At 37.8% G+C, this 17,734-nt stretch overlaps 1 protein-coding gene across 1 annotated transcript in view; it reads right to left on the bottom strand.

Moving 5' to 3' along the window:
• Dchs2 (dachsous cadherin-related 2) overlaps positions 1-17,734 on the bottom strand; it is a 203,670-nt gene that overhangs the window by 51,237 nt on the left and 134,699 nt on the right. Inside the window, exons 6-10 of the mRNA XM_028789503.1 lie at positions 15,745-15,932; positions 14,485-14,584; positions 9,350-9,504; positions 7,410-8,253; positions 4,332-4,571 (exon numbers count right to left, since the gene is read on the bottom strand). Of these exons, the coding sequence (XP_028645336.1) occupies positions 4,332-4,571; positions 7,410-8,253; positions 9,350-9,504; positions 14,485-14,584; positions 15,745-15,932 (1,527 nt within the window). The remainder of the gene's footprint in view (positions 1-4,331; positions 4,572-7,409; positions 8,254-9,349; positions 9,505-14,484; positions 14,585-15,744; positions 15,933-17,734) is intronic.

Genomic DNA, 17,734 nt, shown 5'->3' on the forward strand with positions numbered 1-17,734 from the left:
GAAAATAATTCATATCGACACAAACCTGGGGAATATATATAAAACCAATTTAAACTACATGAAAAAGACCTATGTCTTAAGGCAGAATATAACATTGGCTTGTGAAGGTTTACTAACATTTTCTGTCTACTAGAAATAATACATATTATTTTTATTTTCCAACTAGAACACAATGCCCACACCCTCAGCCATCTCTAAAGCCAAAAGAGGGCATGCTTTACTGATTGTTGGGGAAGAGGGTATGCTTTACTGATTGTTAGGGGAGGATAAAAGAAGAAGTAAATTAATATATTTCAAAGACAACCTGAAGCCATTTTGACTCATGGGCTTTGCTTTCTCCATTGAATGCATACATCGTATCTCTCACTACCAAAAGTATCTGGGCTAAAAGAAAGTAAACTATACTAAATCCATGTCCATAATATAGAAGGGAGATGGCCAACAAATACAATGAAATCAGAGTTTAGACCAAACTGTTAACAAAGATTGTCTCGGCATGAGTGAGAAAATGGTTGGTCCTTATTCATTTCCCTCTTTCTCCAAGTGCATTTATAGTTGGAATCCATATAGAGGAAATCTACATAGTGTCAGTCAACCTAATACCAACAAAAGGCCAAGAGGACTCTAGTAAGAGGGTAGCAGAAGTAGACTAAGCATGTCATGTTGGCTCCTTTAGCAACAGCCTCAGATTGAGAAATTCAAGATTTTACATTCCCAATGCCTAATCCCCCTCTAAATGCCTCTATTAGAACATGGTCAAAAATGAAAATTTCTGGAATCAGAAAGAGAATGAATAAGACTGGATGGTACCAGAACCCCATAGCTTTCTAATACACCTCTGGGCTGGGCTGAACCTAAAACCAGCAAGGGCTGTTGGTAAAGATTCAGAAAGCAGACTGATGAGCAACTACAACAGAGTTCATATGAGCAACTGGTGGATATTTGCATCATCAGATGGCCAGAGGAAGTACATCTTCATAAAGAAAGGGACATTATGTTTGCCTGGCAGGAGAAGCACCGTGATCAAGAAGTTGACATTAAAAACTTAATAGCCAGCTCTCTGACTGCGATTGAGAGAAGTTACTGCAAACTGCCATATATTTGGATATTTTAGTATCTAGGGATGGGGATGAAGTTCATGATAGAGCACTTGCCTAAGATGTACCAACCCCTGGTTTCATGCCCAGATAATAATAAAAATAATAAAAAGATAATTTAGCCTCTTTGTCCTTTGATTTAATAGGCACATGTACAACTTCTCTTGGAAAGTGTACATAACGACTCTTATGAGGAGAATCCTGGCAGCACTCCAAAGTTTGAGAGGTGAGGAATTCCTATTTAACGTCTTCCCTTTATTCTAAAACATCTTTTCTCCTACATTTTATACATCTGATGTTAGATGCATTTTATGAGTAGTGGTGTCTGAACTAGAGTCAATGAAATACTGTGCTTGTCCTGACTCCGAGAGTGGGTTTGAAGGGCACAGCTGTACCTCACACACAGAGACATTCCTGTTAGGGTACTGTAGGGTCTCACACAAACAGAAAGTCCTGTCTGGAGACCATATGTAGTTTATTTAGGAAGACACTGCGTACAGAGGATATTTGCATGGAATAGAAACTCCCACCTTACTGACCAATGCCCTGCTTTGCTAAAGTGTCATGTTTCACCACTACTGAGCAAGTGCTGTAACCCCAATGCCATCTGCCCTATGAGGTGTCTCTTCCTCCAGGGAGCCAGAGGCAGCCACAGTCACCTTTGCACACTAACAATGGAGCTCTTGTTGGGGGACCAAATGATGGGAAATTTTAATATCTCAGTTAAAATCTAGTAGTTGGTTTTTTTTCCTTTTAATACAAGAAAAAAAATCCTGCTAGATTTAGAGTGAGTCACACAATATAAACATTCAAATCCCTTTGGACTTTGAATGCCAAACAGCACTGAGTACTTACGTTTCAGAAATCTGCATTCTAGAATGCCAGAACACATATGCTCAGCTCTCTGGTATTAAGTAACACTATAGTATTTCCTTAATACATACTATAAAGTAAACCATTCATAAATTCCAACCCGATGCCAGTTATGTTAAAATAGCGAGTACGTCATTTAATTCTCATGCATAATCCCGTTTCGTTGGTTAACCCACTAAGTGCAAAAAGAAAAAAGAGGAATGAAAACAAAAAGAAGAAGAAAGATCCAGAGAAAATATATTCAAATACACACACACACACACACACACTCACACACACACAGAGTCATATGTATTTACAAAACACCTGCTTAACAGCTTAACAGATCTGTCTTCATTAAAAATATAGTAAATACAGTACTTGTATGAAATTCTCAAAAATTTTCTTTTTTTCTTTATCATCAACTTGTTTAAAAAAAAAAGCAAAGGCGTTCAGTAATTCAAACCATCTCCAAGGCAATGTAAGATTAGATGAAGTTTGGAAGGATGTTAAGTTGTACTTCAAACATCCATACATGTAAAGCCACAAAAATAATAACTGTGCATCTAAATTTTCAGTTGTAATTTTGATCTCTATAATGATAAGGTTTCAACTCATATATAATCAACAGGTCGCAAAAGAAAGTAACATTAACTTCACAGAAAAAAAAAAGTAGAAGGATTTGCTTATGGCAGTCTTGTTAATAAATTCAGAGAGCGGTTAGAAATTTCCCTCTTTTCAAACATAAAAGAAAATGTTGTCAGTAGGATCCCGTATAGAAAATAAATTTAACGAAGTGTGGCCAAGGGGAAAAGAGATTGTAGGCTGCTAAGCTGCTCATCGGCAGTGGGTTCATATGCAGCCCTGCGGAGGCTCCTGCTGTTGGTTACAGCGGGGAATTGTGGACCAGAACATTACTGAACTAGGACCACTGTGAAACTGTAAAATGCGCAACTTGTGCACTTTCCCCATTGTTCCTATCCCCCTAAGGCAAACAGGGCTGGAAAGGCTCTAACTTCTAAGCCGGGACTGAGAACAGTAGAGAGCATGCGCCTTTCTGAGTACAGGAGGAAAAGTCTTTGATCATACTGCCCCTCTCTGGTCAAAGAGGGAAAATAACGTGCGCCCTTGAAAAGCCTCCCTTAAGCATCTTAGACAAATTCACATCAAAGGTTCATCGTTGCACAGCGGTGTTTCCCAAGAGATCAGAGCAGCTGAGCAATATAGAACTTAGTTTGAAAGCTGGAGAAAACTATCTTTTACTCTTCTGATCAACAGTTAAGGGAGAAACACCACGGAGAGCACTCTCTGTGTTGTACAAATGTAAGTGCAAATCTTACAAATGTAAGTTTTAAAGACTGGCTAATTGAATGGTTTGCATTAATTCTGATGGGAAAATTGAAACGCTGAGCTGTCAATATTATCACTATTTAGTTTAAAATGAAAACGGAATAACATTAAATCTACTGTGCCTTAGACATTCAAAGAGCCTCTGAGATGTTCAATAGCAAGTCAGAGACACTCAGGAATCCCAGCCACCGTAACTGTTCGTTTTAGATGTATATGTCTCTATTCTGTGTTCATTATAACAATAAGAATGGGAGTTAACATTGCTATGTAGTGTGCCAGATATTCATATAATCTTTCTTTTCACATAGTAATGCCTTCATACTTATAACAGGACTACATATTAAGCACCACAATTGTCTCCATTTTCCAGACAGAGAGGATAGTTAGTAACGTCTTCCATGTTGCACATCTTAAGAGAGAGATAATTCTGGGATTCAAACCTAGGCTGTCTGAGTCAGCTCCACAGCTCTTGGAGCGAGCCTGCCCTACACTGAGGAGATGAAGAAGCACTAGACTTCCCATGCTCAGTGCATCCAGTGCGCTGAGATAAATGTGACTCTGTGGGTACCTCCACTTGCTGTCAGTGAAATTAATAAACTATGTGTTAATTAGGCAAAGTCACTCTAAATAATAATAAACAATAACACAAATAGATGCTAGATAAAAACAGGCATCATCTACAGCTTTCGTTTCATGTATGTTGCTGAAAATACTTGATATTCGAGGTAAGTAGTTACTTCATTTCCCCATGACTATTACTTTTCTTAATTTATTTACTATTTGTATGTGTGTGTGTGTGTGCATGTGGTATAGAACACATGTGGAAGTCTGAAAGAACACTCAAGAATCACGTATTTTCTTCCATCATGGGTTCATGCAAACCAACTCAGGTTGTTAGGCTCCCCGGCAAGCATTTTCCTACTGTGCTCTCTATGTCTCTCACAGGCCCCTCTCTCCCATAACTACTATTTTATATTAACTATAACTCCTACATGCTTTTTTATAGCATCTACTACCTAGTTTTCAAATTACCTGAATCTGTGTCTTCAGCTTCAACCCTTGTGACAAACACCCCTGGACTTTGGTTTTCTTTAACTGAAGTTTCATACAGAAGTTGCTTAAATACTGGTGTCCCGTCATTTACATCAAGGATAGTGACTGTCAGTGTCTGGGATGAAGAACGTGCTGGTGTGCCACCATCATAGGCCACAAGGGTAAGGATATGCTGAGTTTGCACTTCGTAATCCAAAGGAGAAGCTGTCCTCAGCAAGCCTGTTGTGAAAGAGAAGACACGGTGGGCTATGATGTTGTTTGTCTTACTCTACCACAGCCTATGTCATACTACACTATTGAAAACTCACTTTTCTTTGCTAGTGAATGAATCATTAAAAAAAGGGAATGAAATTTATTGGACCAACTTTATACTCATATATTATCTACAACGGAGAGTTAATGTTCTTAGTCAGAAAGTCAATATAAGTTGTAAAAACAAATGACAACTTTAAAAGTCTATTCTATATGATTATCTACTCAGAGGCCTATAGCAAAGTCATTAGTCTACACGTTTCCCTCACCTTCAAAAGCATCTATAATACTAATAGCATATAGTCTGTGATACATGACGTACTTAGAAGTAATCAAGTTATAAAAATGTGCATATGACTCCATTGTTCAGACATTTGACTTCTGTAAAAGGGTTGGCATCTATCATACTGACTCTTGGTCACCTGTCACTTGCTTTATTAGCAACAGAGGACAAACACAGACAATGTTTGGCAGCACAGACTTTACAAAAAGCCACTTTTCTCTCCTACTGTACTGAACCACATAACTCCATGTGTGTACAGTGTTTTACACAGACAGCCATTGTAAAGTAATAACTGTTGAATATTTCTTTTAGGATTGATGATTGCCTCCCTAATATTTTCTTAAAATAATTAAGTATTAGTCGAATTTTAAAACTAGTTGTTTAATAATTGCTCATCATTGTATACATTGAGGCTATAGGAAAAATCACTATGCCATTTATTTGTATTAGAAACATGAGCCTTGTTAAACCTTCCATCTCATATGGATACATTCTGTAATTACTTTATGTCTTCGAGAAATACCTCAAAAGAAATAGCCATTGTATAGCTCAAGATTCATGAAGCCGGCATTACTAAGACACAATTCAAGTTTATTCTTCGTTTTTAACAGGCTGACACAGACCTTCCTTGGGCATCTTGGAAAGTGTTTAAAGTACCATTAAATCAGCTGAGGAGAGCCACAACTCTTGCAGAAACTGTCAGCCTGTGTCTGGAGAATCTCTTGTCAGCTGGGCACTTAGGTGGTGTTCATGTGAGCCTCAGAAGGGAACCACATGTCAGGATTTGAGAAATGTTCTGATAAAATTTCCCAACAGACTACTATGCTCACAACTTCCAAATCTGACACATTGACTCTCATTCCAAATAATGTTCTTCACAGCTGGCCAAATAGTTTACATCTGAGATCTCCCACCTTAGGTTCATGTTGAAATCACTATTTTACAGACAATTATACAGTAATCCATAAGTTTCTTAAATGTCCTGAACAATCACATAAAGAAAAGCTCATTTCCAAATTCACAAGGTTGAGATTTTTGTATATATTTTTGTATAACATCACATTTAAAAACAAGCATAGTGGGTGGCATCTGACAACACAGTGACAGCACAATCTCTGAATTGGCAGTCAGTGACATTTGTACTGAGCGAATGATCTTGAGTAAATGCTGATGTAAAAAATTAAAACACTGCAACTGATGTGAAAACCAATATCCCAGATGAGCAAAGAATTCAGCCATTAAAACCTGTATGTTACTTCCAGTTACTGATCAGTGCTGGCTTACATGATCCAGGGGCGCATTTGCACACCAAAGTCCTTGCATCATGATCTTGATTTGGAACACAGCCACTTTGCTTTACTTCTAGTAGCATTCCCTACTTCAAAAGCTCACAGTGGTGCTTACTGCATCCTCCTCGGCCCACAAGATAAGAGCTAGCTACAAATCAGCTAATATCACCAAACAGTTCAAGTATAATTCTTCATATACAATGTTCTCTCTCTCTCTCTCTCTCTCTCTCTCTCTCTCTCTCTCTCTGTGTGTGTGTGTGTGTGTGTGTGTGTGTGTGTGTGTTATATCTCTCTAGGAAGAATCTGTCATATAACAACTACCAGGGTGGCACTATTATAGAACAATAAACAAAAAGCGTTGGTAGGAATACAGAGATTTCAAAAACTATTGCACACTATTAGAAATCAGTATGGTAATTCCTCAAAATCATTTTTTTCAAAACCATTTCAAAAGTAGCTAGAGAATCATAAAGCCCCATCTTTCCAGAGAAGTTACAGTAGCTTTAAGAGTCTTTTAATTATAATTAAAGGATCGTACATCTCAATAACACAACTTCCGAATATTTATGCAAGAGAATTGAAATCAGGGTCCCTGGGAGGTAGTGACAATGTCAAGTTCACTTCTGTACTGTTCACAATAATCAAAGTTAGAAATAACTCAAAAGTCTATCAGCAGATGAAGGGAAACAGAAAATATGATACAAGCAAGCAATGGTCCTTAAAAATTATGAGGGAATTTCATCATGTGTGATAGCATGTCTAGACTTTGAAGACATTGGGCTGACTGAAATAAACTAGTCATACAGTGACAAACATTGCATGATTCCATTTACCTAAGGTATCTAAAATAATCAAATTTATAGAATTATCAAGAGGAGTGGTATTTGTCTGATGCATAGAGGAGAAAATGAGGGGAAAATGGATTAAATTAAGTAAACTATGACCTTTGGAGTTCTATTGTACAGCACTGAGTCCAGTCAAGAATAATATATTCAGAAAACTAAAATGTTAGGAGTGCTAAATTTTCTTCCTACAAAGTTGAGCATAGTGGCAGACACCTGCAATCTGATTACTCAGGAAGCAGAGGCAGGCAGATCAGGAATTCAGTGTCATCCTCAGCTACATTGTGACTTTGAACTCATCCTGAGATATAGGAGAACTTGTCTCAAACAAAGCATAACAAAACATTTAGCAAAATAAAATAACACAGAAGTGGCATCCAGAGTACTATACCTGATGAGCGGTCTAGCACAAAGACCATGTCCTCGTTTCCTGAGAGGATAGTATATGCTACTTCTCCATTCATCTCTGCATCTGGATCCTGGGCACTTATACGGTGCACCACAGAACCCACTTCAGCATCCTCTCTCACATAGGTGATGGGATAGGATACAAAGGTGGGGCTGTGGTCATTCACATCCAAAATCACCACTTCTGCTACCAGTGACCTCCATCGGCGATCTGTCACATTCACAGCCTGATCAGATGCAGTTATAGTTAAAATGAAAGTTGGAACATTCTCTCTGTCCAGGGGAGATGCAGTGACCAATGCACCAGAGGAGGGGTGGATTAGAAACGGGTTCATTCCACCATGTCTGGATTCTGCAAAGTATTGTATCCTACTGTTCAGAAAACTGCCATCGCCATCTTTGGCATTGAAGACATAAACCACAGTCCCTACAGAGACATTCTCCTCTATGCTTATCACAATGAACTCATCCTGGAAGGATGGGGAATGTTCATTCTGGTCTTCCACATCAATGCTAAGGAAGACTGTGCTGTTCCAGGCAGGGCTTTGGCTGTGATCTTTAGAAATCACCCTGATAAGATAATGGGATGTCATTTCATAGTCAAGTTCCTTAGTTAGGAACAAATCTCCTGTCGAGCTGTCAATTTCAAAGTGGTCATCTTTGTCCTCAGCAACAACACTGAAGTATAACTTCCCACTATGGTTATGTTTAAGTAAATCAGGTGACTTCATCAGGCTCATGATTTTTGACGGCTTCATGTTTTCTGGAATAACTAAATGTCGGATATTCTGAGACATAAAAAATCTCCCTTTGGAGAGTGGTATCACCTAAAATAAAAACAAAGAAAAAATGTTGATATGGAGTATTTTAAAACTTCAAGTACCACTATTAAAAGGTAAGTTTAAACATCAATATATATTATGACTTTATGTTAGAAGCTGATTTTTATTTGTGTTTTATATACATGCTAATTTAATATATGGGTTAATGGTTGAGCAAGCACCATTTATTAGAATTATAACATGTATTAAAAGATAAAATTTGCTACATATAGGAGAAAAGAGAGTACACTTTTTAATTTGCTGTAATACATGAATGACTGTTTTGCAAGGCTGGGCCAAAGTTCCTCTGGAACATTCGTGGTAATTCTTCAGTGTGAATATTAAACAGCTAATTCTCCAAATTATCCCAAATTCTAGAGATCAACCTAGCTACAATGAGACCTTTGGGCACTGAAATAGTGAGTCTTTGTTGAAACAAAACTAAAGGTATGACCACATTAATTTTTCTCATAACCAACATTTTAATTATGAAAGACATATTTTGAAAACAGTAGTCTTAGGGAAGTAAACTCTTTGTTATTGTATACATATAAGCTTATATTATATTTATACTATGTTAACATCACTTAGTATCATATGATTAACAAACAGTCTAGCTATACACAGTCACCTTAATTTTGACTAGTTAGAGATAATTTTCTCCTGTGACAAAGATTTTCCATGTCTTGGTGTTTTTGTTGATGTTGTTATGATTAATGTGAATCTTTGAAGTAATGGTTATATGCTTTAAAACTTTCAAAAACACACGTGATTTATCTGGTAGCCATTTACTTCCATACAAGGCCCACCTTACCAATTCATTGCAATCAGAATTAAGTAAGAAAAAGTCTCCTTTTGTACATCACATCCAAAACAGCACAAATGTTTGGTAGTGAAGGAAGACTTGCCAATAACAATATATAACTAGTTCAGAAGTTTTTTAGATTTAAATTTTGCCGAACAATAACGAGAAGGTAAGCATTGTGTGTAGTATACTCTTGAAATAGGATCCACATACTGGCAATGTCTTCATGCTATCCACTTGTTTAAAAATCAAATGACATTCTCAATGTTCTTCTACATCTTACATTGATAACACTACCTGAATATTAATAATTGCCTGTCCTTGAAGTGGGGGCACCCCGTGGTCACTGGCGATGACTGTCATCCTATAGGAAGATCTGTAGTCATGTGAAAGGATCGTGGTTGTTCTTATTTCACCATTGTTTGCATCAATCTTAAAGTGAACAGGATAATCTATACACACAAAGGAAGAAACTAATATTAATCCCCCCAAAAGCAGAAGATGGGATGGATTCAGTTAATATATTCATAATTCAGAACATGCATTTACTTTAAATTTTTGGGGAGTTTGAAGAGCTATAAAATTTTAACTAGGTTTTAATTCCTTGAGGGTCTGAGGTGATGTTTGCCCTATTCAAACGTTTCACAGTATACTGATACATGTATGTGTCAATCCACTGTTAATATCAATTTAATTTTAATATGCCACTAAAACATAGACAAGACATTTTTTTTAGATTATGTACATAAAAATAAAAGGGTGGGTGGCTAGGCATGGTGGTGCGTGCCTATAATGCCGTGGAAAGATCCTGCCTCGCCATCCTGAGCTACAGAGTAAGACCATCTACAGATTTCTGCCACCCATATGCATATTTTGCCTTTGAAATTTGTTTGTTGAGACTGGATCAGGAATGGCCTACATTTGGTTGGTATATCTTCAGTGTGCAGGTTAATTCTTTCCTAATCCCTTTCCCTTCCTCTTAAATACTTAGGTTTCTTTGAAGTGTTTCAGATCAGAAAGTAGATCTGGAGAACTGATCCAATTTTCATAGAATTTTTGTTGACAGTGCTTCACAAAATAGTGTATTTTCCTTCAGAGTCAAATATCAGTTGCTCTTTGATCTTGATGTTGGTCCCGCTGGCTCAAAGCCTAGATCTGTGGGGTCATTAAGTATTCCAGTGAAGGTAGCTCCTCTTGCTTTTACTTCTGTTATTAACAAGAATATTTCAATAAAAGAAGATTATTTTCTAACTAACATTGGTGCCTGCAGAGTCCAGAAGAGGACATTGGAACCCATTGATCTAGAACTACAAGCAACTGTAAGCTGCTTGGTGTGGGTGCTAGGAATTGAACTTGGGTCCTCTGGAGGAGCAACAAGAGCTTTGTAGACACTGGGATGTTCCTCTAGATCCCAAGTAATTTTGTAAGCCACAAGAACATCTCAGTGTAGGAAAGGGTTTTAGCGTATCACCGCTGTTATCTTTACTGATACTCAAATTACTTCATCACTGAATAGCAGAATCCTTTCAAAATCAGTCCCTGGGTTTTTAGACAGAGGCCCAATAAGTCTGTACCAATTCCCTTGTGTCATATGCTGGGTACTGCAGGCTTTTCTTATGGATTTACTGTCTAAGATCTGACATCTGTCATTTCTCTGTTAATTTCTGGCTCCCTTTGGTAGAAAATAGTTCTGTGAGTCCACAATCTGTAAGAGAGGGAGTTCTCACTCTTTCTTGGTTACTTGTAATTTCTAGGCCTTTACAGTAGATGGTAAGTCAATAAATATACATGCCAAAATATATCAGAGGTTCACATAAATACAAGTAATTTAAGCTCATTTCCCCAACGTGCTTAATTAAATCATAGACTACAATTTTCAATGAAATCTGAATACTTCAAACAACAGGAAGGCCTCAGACAAAGCTCAAGCATACAAAGCCATTCTCTGTTACCACAGCCACTGAGTCAGCTCAGTCCACTTACTCCTCAGGGCTGTAAATAGAAAAGGACCTCTGCCATGAAGAAGTTAAGAGTGTGAAGTCAGCAGCTATGAAACACATGAGTTGTGATTTCTATTTTCATCTGCTCATTTCTGTCTCACAGGGATCCTGTGGAATGCTCTGATGAATGATAAAAGTCCATGTTGCTATTATATTTTTTATCTTGCTACATTATTATATTCAAATGTTGTCAACTTTATTTAGTAATCAGATCAGGTGAAAACAGACCATACATATCATTATATGCTTCAAATGCATTGTCCCAAGTGTCCTCTTGGAAGTTAATTTAAAAATAACATCTCAGGGGACCAGCAAATGAGCTCAGAGGGTCAAGGCACTCACTGCACAGGTTTAAACTGAGTTCATGTCCTGGAACTCAGGAAGAGGTGAAAGAAAAGAATCGAGTGCACACATAAAAACAGCATTCTCGACACTCAGAAATGCATGCTGGGCATCAGTGTCAACTTTTACGTGGAGTGATTTTCAGTGTTTTATGAACGGCGGATCTGAAAAACAAATGAGTCAGTGTTCATTTCCAGATCTTCTGCCCTATCTTTGTCCTGTGGAAAGTCACCTTCCTAACTGGCATAGTGCTCTATTCTTTCCGATAAAGGTCCTATACCAGGATTGAAGCTCTCCCCCTCTCTTTTTCCTCCCCCTCTCTCTGATTATGTATGTGTAAGTATGAGTGTATATGTATGTGTTTGTATGTCAGTGTGCTTGTAAATATATGTATGTGGATGTGAATGTGTGGGCATGTGTGTATGTGAGAATGTATGACTTAAGTGTGTACATGTATGAGCATGTGTGACTGAGAGTGTGCACTTCTGTGACTGCATATGTATGTGTGCATGTGTAATTGTTTGGAGGGTAAGTTTGTATGTGTATATGTGTGTGTATTTTCACATCCATTGCGTTTCATGGCTATTTCATGTTCTTTGACTACTCTCACAATTAGAGAAAAGTCATGAAAAGATCTCAAACACCTAACTAACCTTAGCAAGGGTCATAGGAAGATAGTCTGCCCCAGTGTGCCAGAACAAAAAAGATCTACAATGTTTACATGTGAAGTAATCATGGCACCTCCTTGTGAGGAACAGGAAGCATGACAGGAGGACTTCCTTCCTTACCAAGGAGAAGATGAGGAACCACTAAGTCCTAGTCCCCAGTAAGGATGGAGACAATCCTAGTGCACTATTGAAGTAGAGTTCTTATATCTGTCATGAGTTGACTTCTTCAAATAAATGCCACAATGTGTCTAGGTTGGTGCATTTGAAGCTGTAGGTAGACCACTTTCCTGGCCATATCTTACTCAAAGAGAGTGTAAGTATGTGAAACAAAGCTCAAACAAGTATTCTGCCCCTTCTCATTCTGTGACACATGAGCTGCTCCAGGACAACAAAAGGAAGGCTGCTTCCAGGACCTAGCACAAGCACCCTGCAAGTTCATCACACGTGTCTCTGTTCTTCAAAGTTGTTATACTCAAGAGACGTGCTTTAAAATTGGCTGTACCATTCTGGCTGAAAAAATACTTATCAATATCCTTTGCTTGGCTTTTAAATCACTTATCCTTTTCTTTCTGATCTTCAGAAATTCTTAGTAAAGCTGATTGCAATTCTGTGTCATTATAAAGGTTGTAATTATTTTCTCCCAATCTATGACTTGAGACTTATAATATGAAAACAACATCATATATTATGAAGTTCTGAATTTTAATGTAATTGCATTTATCTACATCTTTAAATTTTGCTTGTTTAAAAGTTATATATTTCCCTTAACAGCAAATAATCAACCTCTTATATTTTCTTCTGTTAAGAATTAAGTTTTTTGACATTTAAATATGATATATTTTTATAGTAAAAAGTTGATATGCAATTTATTTTTTCATCTGGGTAACAAATTAACTTTGTATCATGCATTGATGGTCCATCTGCTTTTTACATATTGTATATCAAATCTACTTAGATGAATTATCTCGTCAACTGGTCTATTGTTAGTCTATCGGTACTTTGGTGTCTTCATTTCGAAAACTTTATGAATTGAAGTCTTATGGTGGCACATCTTCCATTTGTCCTTTTGACACTGTCTTGATAATTCTTTTTTAAATTCTCTTTGCTTATGACTTTAGAACAAGCTTGTCATATTTCACCAAATACTGACTAACATTTCAACTGAAAATATACTAAGCCAATAAATACTTTTTTCTTTTGACCATTGGGCTTTCCTTACATGAATAGTACATAAACAGCCTTTTACTTCATTTGCCTTTCATGTCTTATACTAAAGCTTTATAATTTTTTCATAAAGGTCTAAAGCATATTCTGCGAGAATTTCCCCTACATTCATTCACAAGTCTAGACCTTACGTAAGGAGTTAAAGGTATCCCCTTGAAAAAAATCAGACAATAGTACCAATATCAATCACTCACTACCCACTGTTCAGAAAAAGTCTGAACAAGCAATGGCCTTGACACCCATATATATTAGCCTGAGCTAATTCCTTGACTTCACCACAGTGACTGAGACCTTTGGAACAGTGTCATCTCTGAAAGGTTAGCAAGTATCATGTGATGACAGTGGTCCCAGGAAGTTTACAGACATATTAATTTCAGCATCTGTTCTTATACCTCTTGGGTTTTCATGAAGAGAATCAAATCTGCTTCAGGCAAGGACAACGTTGTCTCTGGATTTCCCATGTTTGTGTCAAACAAGATAAAGCACAAGATGCCTTTTAAAATGCTCTCAAACACAATGTCAAGTAAAGAAAATTATCAGGACAAAGGGAAAGAAAGACTGAGCATTTTAAGGGAAAGCTTGAAAGTAAGGCTGTTTCAATAAAGTCACCATAGAGTGCTCTACATGCAAGGTACGACTTGCGGTATGATAGAGGTAAACATGACACTTTCATCCTACGAGCAATCTTCATAGACATTTATGGGTGCTCCAGCATACCACATGTTCATTACCACTTCTTGTCTATTGACTTCCACTTTCCCTGCAGCAAAACTTGGCTTGTGCCATGGTTCTCACAAGTCATGCATTTAAGATGGATTGTTTCTTTTTTTAATTTTTAAAATTTAATTATTTAAATCAAATCGTAATTTTTACTTATTCACACAGGGGTTATAAACACAAAAAGGCAGGACGTGGGGAAGGGGATGACACCGGAGAGATGGATTGTTTCTATTGAGGGCATGGGGAAACAACTACTGGTTTCCATAAAACTTTCGACATTCTATTTTGTGCTCTTAAATATGAAGTGATTATCAAAAACAGCAACTGGATTTTGTTTGCCAATTTGGTTTTATATTGTAAGTAGTGTAGGGAGTTCTGAGTGATCAAGGAGAAGGTATCTTCCTCAAAGGAGACAGAGGGGATAAGTGACAGAGGAAAATTTAAAAGCCTGTAGTCCTCTATGAATATTGGCTTTTACCTGAAGAGATGGAGTACGTAAGGTCTGCACTGAGTCCTTCATCGAGATCCTTTGCAAAGACAGTTGTCACCAGTGTATTGACTGGCTGACCTTCCAAAGCCTGTCATGGAGACAAACAGCTTACAGATGAGTCAGTGGCGTCTTAAAAGATGCATTAGTGGGCCTCTAAATGAAAGAACACATTATACCAACCACCTACTAACAATTCTAAAATCTTCACTCCACTCAAATCTCTACCATCGGAAAGGTACAGGGGTGGACGTTCACAAAAGGAATCCACTTTATCCGTTAGTTTTCTATACAGTTTGAAGTATTTGAACTGGAGCATTTGAACCAAATATGCAAATAAATTAATTACCACGAAGCCAGACTAAATAGTTCTTTTTTTTTTTTTTTTGAAATTCTTAAAGGGCTTAGCATTCTCACAAAAGTTTCTCAGGTTATTGTTTAGGATACTTGCTACAGTTCCAAAATATGGTTAACAGAAATAGCTTCCTTTATCTCGGAAAATATATCTCACAGTAAGTAGGAATTTTCCAGGAGTGATAATGAAATTCATGGGTGGCACTCAAACATCCTTTAAACCACAGGGGATTTTCGTGATATAATAAATATCATTCTAATACTGTTGCCTTTGCCAGACTTTTTCAACTCTGGCTTTGGAAGATTGATTTAAATCCCCCAACTTCCTCAACACCCTTCTGAGTTGTTCATTACATATACCCCATCAGGGTCTAAACATCCAATTCAATTGTTTGGAGATCTGTAGTTAAGCTTTTTATATGCATGATTCACCTATTTCATATATATTTACTTACAAAGTACATGAACCACCATTGTAATTTATTATAGAAACACACACAAAATGTGGAAAGGAAATGATGAAGTCATATGTGTATGATTACAAGTTGGGTGTGTGCTTCCAAACCCCACATGCTCATGTCAGGACTGCACACTGATACTGCATCCAAATGCCTGCACATCAACTGTACATAAGAAGCTGTGCTCAGAGGTGCAGGCAAAGCAGCAGCAGCCCACGCATGAGCCATTGTGGCTGACACTGGGGTGACATCATGTCTATATGCAAGGCACAGGACTATATTTCCTTTAATCGAAGTGGGAATGCAATTCTGAATTGGAATTATATGCAATGACACGCCATGGGTGACTTGGTGAATTCACATCTTTTACCACAAGGTGGCGATGAAAACAAATGACTCTGAAGGCATTACAAGCTCCCTGCTAATCTACTTCACAAACCTTGAAGTGAAATTCCTTTCCTGGGAGACACTGAGGGAAAAAAGGCCTGTTGTCATTGATGTCAGTAATTGTGACATAAACCAGCATGGTGGCATTCCGTGGTGGGGAGCCATGGTCTGTCACTAGGACAGTCATGTGATGATGCCCCTGGTGCTCACGATCCAATGCCAGCCAATTGATCAGCTCACCTGGAAAGACAGCAGAGTAAGACAGGCACTGTGCAATAGAACACTGGCATGAGGTGGACCAACCGCATCCAAAATAATCCATGGGAAGAAAAATCAAGTCGAAAGCTTTGACCCTCAAGACCATTTACACACAAAGCAATTCTGCTCTGTGTGACTGTTGAAAGAATTTGCTGCCAGCTCTGGTGGTGTGTGCCTATAATCCTAGCAGCTGGAGAAGCAGAGGGAGTTGGATCATGACTTTGAAGCCATTCTGGGATAAATAACAGGACTCTCCCTCAAAGCAAAACAATCACTGAGGTTGCCCTGGAAAATATCACCTGAAAAATTCTTTATCATTCTTTGTCTTTCAAATTACCCACCATTAATCATTTGTATCCCCCACAAAATGAAACTTATGATTTGGAAGATATATAATGGTTGCTTTTGCTGCTGCATAGAACACAGGAAGCGCATAGCTAAGTTCTGGATTTGGTTTCCAGATCTCCACCTGCCAGTCTCCCACAGCTAACTTCCAGGTTGCTCTCTGAAGCAGACACAAATGAATATTTTATGGTGTTTTGTAAGCTGTAGATTATATGCCTTTGATATCATTGCTTTATACTAACTTGAAAAACATATTTCCTGAGAAGTGACATGTCCTTTACATATGACATCGTTTCTTTTAACTCACAAAAATGTGTACATCAAGAGGCAGAGAATTCCCAAATGACTTCCTTGTCAATGCTTTTCAAAACGTATTTTGTAATTCTTGCTTAGAAATGTGCTACCTTTTAAAATCCCCTTACACTCAAGCATGGAGAGTCAGTATAAACTTCTAACTGCCTGTCCCTGCTGCCAAGGACCTGCAGAGGCCACACACAGCTTTTCCTCCTGCCCTGCCTAGCACTGGCTTCCTTGGCACGAGACCATTGCCACCAAACGTTCTTATTACTGAACTTTGCTCACACTTAATCCAAATGCAATGACATTGCCTAGAAAAAGAAGGCTACAATGAAAGAAAAAGTTTGGTGAGAGTTGCTGAATCAGTGAGCTTAAATCCAGTGTTTACTGTGACATCACCTACATAAACCATACGTACCAATATGTTCATTAAACATAAACCAATAGTGCTCATTATGAGTATGGTTTTAATAAATCACACATGCAACAGCATTTTTAAAGTTCCAATCTGTAACTCTGAAAGTGCCCAATCTAAATTAGCAAATGGAAGCTTTATTTCATGAAAATTACCCTGAGAAATGTTTTTTTTCTCATTTCTGTCTCTATCAGTCTGTTTCCTAGCTACCTGCATCCAACTTAAACATATGTTGTTGCATTTTATATTAGCCATATTTTATATTTAGATTTTTATTTAAGGTATCAAAGATTAACTACATCACATTCAATGATCCCTGTTTTTCTTTATCAAAATGAGACATAAATGTTTCTGGTGATTTTGTGATCATTGTGATCATGATTTTGTGGTTTCTAGTTTGACCTTGATGGCATTTGTGTTTCACAAAATTTATCTTGGCTTTTTCAATACATCTATAAAGGAAAAGGAATGATAGGTGCAAACCATTTTTGCCTTCTCCATAAGCAGAGAACATCAGGACTCCCCAGACATGAGGTGCTGAATTTATAAGAAAGCCAGAAGCACGCGTGTGCGCGCGCACACACACACACACACACACACAAACAGGTTTCAGGATTGCACTGGAGAGATGGTGTACAAAAGAGTATATACAAGACAGGTGTGAGGCCTCCCAAGAGAGGCACCCAAACAAACCTTCACACAGGACTTATGGTGAGGCCCTCCAAGA

Source organism: Grammomys surdaster, unplaced genomic scaffold, assembly GCF_004785775.1.
Source record: "Grammomys surdaster isolate TR1022 unplaced genomic scaffold, NIH_TR_1.0 125834, whole genome shotgun sequence".
Classification (NCBI taxonomy): domain Eukaryota; kingdom Metazoa; phylum Chordata; class Mammalia; order Rodentia; family Muridae; genus Grammomys; species Grammomys surdaster.